The following is a 9,845-nucleotide window of genomic DNA, read 5'->3' as shown; positions in this document are numbered from 1 at the left end:
ACCGAGCGCTGTCCAAGCCAGGCCCCAGGAAAACAGATCGCCGATCCGTTCTTTCGGAGCCAGGCCAGCGCGCATACGGAGGCCGGCTTTGGCCTGGCTAAAGCCAATAAACAGGGAACCAAACAAGGCCAAGTTGGCTCCAGTAGACCAGGCCAAGGGTTGACCACCAACGAAACAGGCCCTATATTCTCTCTATATGGGACAATCTCTTCTTTCTCTGTTCTCTCGCCAGAACGGACCAATTTGGGCTGGAGATGCACACGCTTGTGGACTTGGGCCGATTATTCCTACGAAGTCCTGTGGGCTGCGCATGTCCGATCCCCAGGCAGGAGATGCCGGAAAAGCGTTGGCACAGAGCTTCAAAACTCTCCCAATTATCTTGAGCCCAAGTCCACTTGATCAGAACTTGTTTAATAGAGGAGGACGACCTTTGAGGATGGGAGAATCCTGACCACTTGGTGCCCAGAAACACTCGTACTCCATTCGTTCCAAATTATAAGTCGATTTTGTGATTGTACTCTCTTCATTTCAAATTATAAGTCGATTTTGTTATGTATCTAGACATATGTTATATCTAGATAGATAACAAAATAGAATGTAGTGTATCTAAATACATAACAAAATGATCAAAGCGACTTATAATTAGGAACAGAGGAAGTAATAAAGAAACAAAAAAAGGTTTTTAAAGGAAACACACGAGATACTACAACAGCGTAAGCTCTCTCCAGGCAATTGATACAACATAAGCCGATTGCTGGTTTGTGTCCACCCGGAGCTAGAAATGAGAGGCTTATTTCAACACAGAAGAAAAGCAGGGTCCGAGCGGGAGTGACTGCAAAGCCCTCAGCCAGCTAGAACGACGATCCATTTGTATTTTGTCTGCCCAGGGTTTGTTCCGGTTTCCTTTCTTGCTGTGGTTGAGGAGGACCTTTCCTGGTACTGCTCTCGTTTCCACGGGGCGTGGGCGTGGGCCTGGGCGGCCCCAGCACGACGCGTTCGCCGGGTCGTTGCGGGTTCTTGGGGACGGTGACCTCCAGCATGCCGGCGTTGAGGTCGGCCGTCACGTTGCTGCCGTCGTACTCCTTGGTCAAGAGCAGCCGGATGTGGAACGCGCCCACGCCGTGCGCGTCCCCAGGAAGCACCGGCTGTTGTGCGGTGACCCTGCGTTTGATCTCGAGGACGTCCTCGCTGGTGGTTACCTCGATGTCGCTCGCCGACAGCCCTGGCACCTGGAGCCACAGCGTGACGTGGTCATCCTCCTCCTTGATGTCCCACCGCTCCTTCCCGTCTGGCAGGGGCACGGGGCACAGCAGAGCTGCAACGCATGCTCTCGTCAGCGATGCTGAATTCCTGATCCACCAGCTAAGGAAATGGAAAGCATACATGTACTCTACTCACCAGTGGGCGGGATGCTGAATGCCGGTGGCCGTTCTTTCTCCGGGAGTGCACACGTCACGGTGAGTGCCCGCCGTCGGCACTTCACGGTAGCAGAAGGCCGCAATGCCACCGCGGGCCTCCAGGAACCACGGGCTAGCAAGAGAGAGGAAGTCTGCAGGACTGGCGATGGTCTCACTGCAGTGGTGTAAGATCCCATAATCATCGACATTTGTCAACGCTAGTGTGGAAGAGATAGGAGTGGGAGAGATCTTAATGCATGCTAATTCTTGCGTACTTGGAGAGTTCTATAGTACTCAGATATGTATGGTGTCAAAGAAGAGCGTCTATATAAATAGACAGATCGATGGATAGGGAAAGACACTAGTGAGAAATGCTAATGGTGGCCTTTGCTTGCTCGGGTTATGATGGAATAAAGCGGCCCGGGTTGTCTGGCAAGCCCGCTTTGTTCTGGTACGAAAAGTTTAATTTGATGCTTCAGAGACGAGGTGGAAGGATGCCGATCTTGCAGGCCTTTCAGAGTAGTGTGGACCAAATGAATGGTGTTTGCTTCTCTTCTTTTTTGCTTTGCTCGGTTTGCTTCAAGAGTAGGGAGATCTTGATTCGTTCCATTTGTTCTTGTCATTATCTTGCTTCGTAAGTTCTCTCTCTCTCTCTCTCTAGATATATACACTAGCTACACCTACACTAATGTATTCTAGTTACACTCATGTATTGGTGTGGTTCGTCTGTTTTATACTAGAATCACCCGCACTTAAAGTTTAGACAACATCTTGCTGCGCTATGAGAAAGGCATCATCTCTGAAACCTGAGCTTAACCACTACTACATACTTGATTTTAGAAGACAAGCCTCAAGATTAATAGAGGGCTATTTCATAGACACTACCGCCTCTGAGTGAAAATGAGGGCTATTTTTAGATGTGGACCTTTTAAGAGGCCTGTCTCTATTAATTGAGTTCAACGCATCTGGCCCAACTCGTCCTGCCGTAACACCTCCAGTGTTACATGAGCCCTTTTAGCGCTAAACATGTAATTATTAACCGGTTAATAATAAATTATAGCGAGATTCGAGTAGACGAGAACTCAAAAATAGAAGGAAATAAAATACATTAATATATATATAGCTTTTGAATCTAATTTAAATTCGAGCTTTGTTGAAACTTTTCTCGTGACTAGATGATGCGAAACTTTTCTCGTGACTAGATGACGCTAATTGTCTAAATTAGTAAACCGTTATATATATATATATATATATATATATATATATATATATATATATATATATATATATATATATATATATATAGACACACACACACTCATGTATTTCGTTTTGGTAAGCATGTTGCTATATTAATTAAAAGTAGTGTACCAACTTATTTCTTCCCGAGTGTATTTCTATAGATAAGTATACGTTTAAACATACAATAAATATATGCATGTGTGTATGGATAGTAGTGATAAAGAAATAATGACATATTTGTAATTACATAATTATTTATATATTTTGGTAGAACACACGCATGTACACAACGCACTCGTGGACGCCTGTGTGCACGCCTAGCCATCATCATATTGGTTAGTTGTTTTCGGTTCGTTGTAAAAACTACGTGACGTCATTCCATACTCTCGACCGTTGGCTGCCCGCCGGCCAGTCCTGGCCGCTGCCACTGCCTCGCTCTGCACTGTGCTCCCGCCGTCTCGCGTCGCGTCCTGGCCTGCTGCACCGCTGCCGGCCTTGCCGCTGCTGCCGGCTCTAGCCAGCGTTGTCACGTCATCTTGAATGGCGCTGCATGTAACCGTTGTCCCAGTCGCAGTGATGATGGGATGCATCGCTGCCTGGTCTGAACCTGCCGGCCACGTTGTGCCAGGCCATCCTGCCGTCGTGTTTAAGAAGTAACCGAGCCGCTGTTGTCTCCTTCCCACCTTTCCTCCCCATCTCTCACTTCTCGGTCTCTCTCGCGATTCTGTCTTTTGGCATCGCCATGACCGAGTCCGTTGAGGAGTGTTGTTGCCGCTCCTCTTTCTCCTTCAGGCTGCTGCTCCCCCCTTCCTGCAGTCGCTACCCCAGCCCTGCTTGCCCCTCCTCTGGGCTGCGCCGTCCTCCCGCGCCTCCCACCTACAGCGCCCTATCGTGGCCGGCCCGCTGCGCCCGAGCACACGCCGCCCCTTCCTTCCCCACTCTAGACCACAGTCGCCATTGCTGCCGCTGCCGCACCTCAAGCGTGCGCTGCTCGACCACTGCCGCGCCCCGCTGTCGTCTGTGCCAGCCAGCCTGCTACCTGGAGCAGAACGGCAGGATCCCTATCCATTCATCAGAAGGAAGAAAAACCGGTGTTGCAGTCTGCCAGCACCTCCACCCTCGAAAGTATCAGAAGTAGAACCCTTGGTTCTTCTCACTCAGCCAGCGCCAAGAAAAGAGGCAGATCCATAGCTAGGGCGGTAGAAGAATCCGTCAAGCCCAGGAAGGAAGATGCGTAGTCTTGAGTAGATTAGTTGCCTTAGAATGCTGTACCCGTAGTAGTAGTGCTTTTCGTCGCTGTCCTCCGGTATTGTAGTCTTGCCATTGTTGTTCGTCCATAGTTGTTGGGATCATCCATTGTAGGGAAGGTGAATGTTGTGTCGTGAATGGGAGCCTGAATGCCTGTACGTTGTACCCATATAAGATCGTTGGAACAAGCATTTTATTTATTTCGTTGTGTTTATTGCGTTCATCTACCCTAAGTTTCTTTAGACGTGCTTAAAGTTTTCAAGGGCGATGTTAGGTGGATTACAAGAGAAGTTGCCATTCAAATATCAGCAAACCAATTGTGATTGGAGAACATATGACATTGTATCAACGAATTGTGAATGTCCCAGTAGAACACTTGAATCTCTTTAAATCAAATCTGCTGTTGGATTTGAATTCTTTGTCCCTTGTTGTGAAGGGAACCCTTATTGTTTGAATCTTCCCTTGCAATACTCCCCTTACTCTGTGGTCTATGACCCCACCGCCTTCATGGCATGTAAGTTGGTAGTAGTTGCCTGGTTAATAGCTTATGGTGCCACGACGAAACCGAGGGCTCCCTGTGGAACAGCTGCCACATGGTGACGCTGCTTGGCACACGCTGGTATAGAGGTTGTTAACCTAGTACCTTTGTCAAGTTACACCGCCATACTGCTTTTGCTACAAAATATTCTCCTTGGAAATATTCAGGTGTTCAAACGGGAAATCCACAATGGGTTGATAAAATAGTGTTCTCTCCAGTACATAAGAGGAGGTGGTTTTGGAGGAAGAACGTATGACATGGTCTTAGTCTATAGGAAAGACGGATGTGGTCGAGAAAGGGAAAGGAAAAAAGAGTAGTAAGGAAAGTTAGTAGTAGATAGTCAGGAGTAATTGCAAAAGCCTGAGTGGACGTCATATCCCAAACCCTGTGTTTAGTTGACCGCACTATGCATGTTGGGTTATTTCGCTGTGTGCCCAGCGAATGTCATCTGTGTTGGGCCCAATATCACCCCATTTTCACATGGCCGCGACATCATGCCGCACTCGCCGTCCTTGTGCACTGTGCGCTTTTCCTTTTCATGGCATCCGGTCAGCTCTTGACCCCCTTGCCTTCGTCCCCATACTGGACCCCCTTCCCCTCCCTTCTTTCTTCTTTTGGGGACATGGTCACCCGCACGCCTGCCTCGTCGAGCGGACCCCTCTCCTCTCCTCTCCTCTCCTTATCCTATTTGCCGCTCACGCAGGAAGCGCACCATGGTCATGCTTATCCCCACAGCATGACTGTCTGTGTATTCCATTCACACCACCTCCACTTCTAGTGTGTAGCGCCCCACCCCCATTCGCCACTATAAGATGCCCTTGGTCCTTGCTCTTCTTCCTCATCTCCATTCCCCTCGCATTTGTTGTAGAGCTACGAGATCCAGTCATCATCTGAGGAACTAGGTTCATCAGTCCGAGGTGATGGTGTAATCGAAGAAGAAGAAAGGATCTAGTTTTCGAAAAAGTTCAAGTCTACCGTTGGTTAGTCGATCTTAGGGTTCGCGATGTTTGACTTTTCTATCGACTATTTTTGGATCTGTTGGACATACGCCATGATTTGGATAATCATCTTCCTGCTGTTTCTCCATTGCCCTCGTCTATCTCGCCTTCTAGATTAAGTCTCGGTTGTATTAGGTCGCTCTGAACCATGTATCCCTAAATCCCCGTTTGGTTGAGTATTCGAGTCGTGTAATCTTTCGTGTAATTTCTGATCTACAAAATATAATCGCGTTTCCCTTCTTCTGGTTCTTGCTTCGAATCTCGGGATTAGATTCTTTTTAGTGGGGTTGGTTGTAATACCTCCAATGTTACATGAGCCCTTTTAGCACTAAACATGTAATTATTAACTGGTTAATAATAAATTAGAGCGAGATTAGAGTAGACGAGAACTAAAAAATAGAAGGAAATAAAATAAATTAATAAATAGAACGATATATATAGCTTTTGAATCTAATTTAAATTCAAGATTTGTTAAAACTTTTCTCGTGCCTAGATGTTGCTAATTGTCTAAATTAGTAAAGCGTTATATATATATATATATATATATATATGTGTGTGTGTGTGTGTGTGTGTGTGTGTGTGTATAGAACTATTATCGTGTAGCTGGCTACAAAATAACTCATTCTGTAGCCACTTTGAGTTACGATAATTACTATGTTAATTTACGAGATTATAGTAACTCCTTGCTAAGTGGTTTACTATAACGTTATGGTAAACATCCCCATATGTTATAGTAACCCAACTATCATAAATATATATTGACATTATCGTAAATTAGTATATAAAATTATCGTAAATGGAGGTGGCTACAAAATAACTTATTTTGTAGCCGGCTACTAAATAGCCTCTCCCTATATATATACACACACACTCACGTAATTCATTTTGATAAGCATATTGCTATATTAATTAAAGGTAGTGTACCAACTTATTTCTTTACAAGTGTATTTCTATAGATAAGTATACATTTAAACATACAATAAATATATGCAGGTGTGTATGGATAGTAGTGATAAAGAAATAATGACATATTTGTAATTACATAATTATTTATATATTTTGGTAGAACACACGCACGTACACAACGCACTCGTGGACGCCTGTGTGCACGCCTAGCCATTGTCGTATTGATAAGTTGTTTTCGGTTCGCTGTAAAAACGTACGAGAGGCCATTCCATACTCTCGACCGTTGGCTGCCCGTCGGCCAGTCCTGGCCGCTGCCACTGCCTTGCTCTATGCTGTGCTCCTGTCGTCTCGCGTCGCATCCTGGCCTGCTGCACCGCTGTCGGCCCTGCTGCTGCTGCCGACTCTGGCCAGCGTCGTCACATCATCTTGAATAGCGATGCACGTAACCGTGGTCCCGGTCGCAGTGATGATGGGATGCATCGCTGCCTGGCCTGACTCTGCCGGCCACGTTGTGCCAGGCCGTCCTGCCGTTGTGTTTAAGGAGTAACCGAGCCGCTGTTATCTCCTTCCCACCTTTGCTCCCCATCTCTCATTTCTCGGTCTCTCTCGTGATTGTCCTTGGCGTCGCCGTGACCGAGTCCATTGAGGAGTGCTGCTGTCGCTCATCTTTCTCCTTCAGGTTGCTGCTCCTCCCTTCCTATAGTAACTGCCCCAGCCCTGCTCGCCCCTCCTCTGGGCTGCGCCGTCCTCCCATGCCTACCACTCGCAGTGCCCTGCCTTGGCCATCCCGCTGTGCCTGAGCACGCGCCGCCCCTTACTTCCCCACTCTGGACCGTAGTCGCCATTGCCGCCACTGGCGCACCTCGAGCGCGCACTGCTCGACCGCTGCTGCGCCCTGCTGTCATCCACACTGGCCAGCCTACTACCTGGAGTCGGTGAAGCACATGCCGCTGAGCCGTTTCACCTCCACCATGACCCGCACGATGCCGTTCCACCTCCGTTGCCCAGCGCCCATGCTCCGTCGTCGTGTCGCGCCTTTTGCGCCCTGTTGCCGATGTGTTCCCCATCTCGCGAGGGCACGTGTGTGCCCGAGTCCACGCACCTCCTCGCGTAGCTCCTCCTCACAACGCAGCCCCACTACGTTGCTAGAGCCATAGCCGCCCGCCTGGCCGGCGCCACCACAGTGCCATTGCCGCCGCCTCGGGTCATGCCATGGCCAGCCCGTGGTTGCACGGGCTTTCGTGCCCCTCCGTGGCGGGTCTCCCGCCGCCGCCGTGCCTTCCCGTCCAGGATTGGTCGCTGGCCGGAGCTCCTCTGCCTGTGCTCTATTTTTGGAGTGGGAGAGAGCGGTAAGAATCCAAGTAAAAATTTTGTACAGGGTTCTTATTGTAAAATACGTGACTTATTTAAATAGTGCCTGTGGATCTCGAGTTGAATAGAGGTAAATGCAGGGATGTTTTTGCAAAAATCGCTTGGCCAGTTTGGGGCAGGCCGCGCACTGGGCCAGCTTGCCATTGACTGTGCGCCTGGACCACTTGTGCACGCCACATTGGGCCACGCCCGCCGTATTGGGCCATTCGTGCCCGCGTGCTTGGTTCGGCCTTGTGCCGCCGCGCCTGGGCCGCGCACTGCGCGTCTACGTGGTCCGCCGACTTCCACTGGGCCGCCTGCATGTCTGCGGGTCGTGAGAGTTGCTGGGCCAACAAGGTTGCCTCCGGCCCTTTCCGTTGTTTAAATACTTTTCTAATATAGGTTTCTAGTTAAATTATAAAATCAATATAAACTGGTATAAGAATCCAAAAATTATGAAACCAATTTTGTTAGGCTCCTAAAATCATGATCTATCTGTTAGCATAATTAGTTTATTAGTTTTAAAATGTTTCTAGGGTTGCTTTAATTATTTTAACGTGCCTAATATTGCTAAAAGATGAACTTGTAGGAATTTTCATGATAAATCGGTGATAGTGTTGACTCTAAAAATTTTACAGTGAATTATTAATATTATTAGCTGCTCACTGTAATTTTTATAGCTCCAGAATAATTAGTTTGCTAGGCTAACTATTGAGCCCTAGTCTGGATATATATTAAATCAATGAAATAGATAAAGAAATGTCTTGGGGTTTCATGACTAAAACAATGGTTGGGGAATAACGTCTTATTCGACAACATGGATATGTAGCCTAAGTACGGTCGTCATTAGAACTAGCTCGTTAATTTGAGAGACGTAAATTATATTTTACGAGTCACGGTTGTAGTCGATTAATTATGTCTTTGCATTGCATCACATTGCGTATCATAATAGGAACGTCGATGGATCGAGGAGTCATCGGGAGTTGCTGGAGAAATTGTGCTTTTAGAGATCATGTCGCCATGATGGAAAGCTAACTTCTGATTAAGTCTTACCCAGGCAAGATCCGGTGCATAACCCCTATTTTGCTGCACTTTAAATTATATTTGTGCATTAAGTTTTAAGGAGTTGAATGAAACCCACTTGCATATATATATATATATATATATATATATATATATATATATATATATATATATATATATATATCTCATGAGTCTTACTAGTATGACAGGATTGTGTAGATTGCTATGCTATAGGACTCTGGTAGAAGTCGAGTGATTGCCTGTTACTCGCGAGATATAGGAAATATATTACTGTATTATTATCACTTGGAATATATAAAATGGTGACCGGGTAGGAAAATAGTTTGGGTAGTGGTGGGTGTGAGAGGTTGTGTCCTATGGCCACGGGGCATAGCTTGGTTGCACTGCATTCCCTGTCCGTGTCGGTTAAGGGCCAGTCGTTGCATAAGACTCTAGGTAAGTCACAAACTTATTATCCCAAGCACACACTTGGGTATGGGCACTTGGAAGACTTGTTACTCTCTTGTCATGAGTTCTAGCTCTTTTTGGACCGACTGTCATGGTGGTTTTTGGGTTAGGAGGTCCTTGCACCGCACTAAGTCCGGGACTTAGGGGCAGAGGCTTGGAGTCCTAGTTTAGATGGGGACCTGGACCCCATGACAGGAGGGTAGTGGGTTGGTCCTGCTTGTGCCCAGGGTACAAGTGGGGCATGTGTTTTTGAGGTACCTAGCTGGGGGCATTGATTCACGAATCACTAGGAAATCCGTTATGACTTGTCTGCGGTTTAGCACCGTAGTAAGAACTAAAAGATGAAAGATAAAAAAAAGGAAATCTGATTGCTTACCACCTACTTGAAAGTAGCACCTATGCTTACATAGAATGGTTAGTTAATGAACTAATGCACTGCTAATAAAAATTGAATATAAGGACGCACTTTTAGTATTGCTTCTGCAGATGCAATAAACCCACATGCCAGATAGCCTTGCATATCCTTGGAGTCTTTTCTTTCCTCCTGTCGGGTAAGTCTTGCTGAGTACAATTGAGTACTTAGGATTTTATTTTCCCCCTATTGCTGGTAATAGATGGAGGCTAGAGCTGACCTGTGTGTGTGGATTTCTTCTGGTGGGCTCAGAGAGAATTTCC

At 46.8% G+C, this 9,845-nt stretch overlaps 1 protein-coding gene across 1 annotated transcript; it reads right to left on the bottom strand.

Moving 5' to 3' along the window:
* Positions 1 to 637: 637 nt before the first annotated feature.
* LOC136490430 (uncharacterized) lies at positions 638 to 1,695 on the bottom strand. Its single transcript, XM_066486768.1, has 2 exons — positions 1,399 to 1,695; positions 638 to 1,315 (listed from the first exon to the last, which is right to left on the bottom strand). Exons 1-2 carry the CDS (start codon positions 1,604 to 1,606, stop codon positions 852 to 854), a joined length of 672 nt encoding a protein of 223 aa, XP_066342865.1. The 5' UTR covers positions 1,607 to 1,695; the 3' UTR covers positions 638 to 851.
* Between the last annotated feature and the right edge of the window lie 8,150 nt (positions 1,696 to 9,845).

Source organism: Miscanthus floridulus, chromosome 1 (genome assembly GCF_019320115.1).
Source record: "Miscanthus floridulus cultivar M001 chromosome 1, ASM1932011v1, whole genome shotgun sequence".
Lineage (NCBI taxonomy): Eukaryota > Viridiplantae > Streptophyta > Magnoliopsida > Poales > Poaceae > Miscanthus > Miscanthus floridulus.
Note: the sequence above shows the minus strand (reverse complement) of the source record. Positions and strands in the feature narration are given on the sequence as shown.

Bases quoted from the DNA above. Each gene is read 5' to 3' on its own strand.
- LOC136490430 (XM_066486768.1), bottom strand. From the start codon at position 1,606: ATGTCGATGATTATGGGATCTTACACCACTGCAGTGAGACCATCGCCA. The intron at 1,316-1,398 runs GTGAGTAGAGTA...CATGCGTTGCAG, and splicing joins ATTCAGCATCCCGCCCACTG to CTCTGCTGTGCCCCGTGCCC.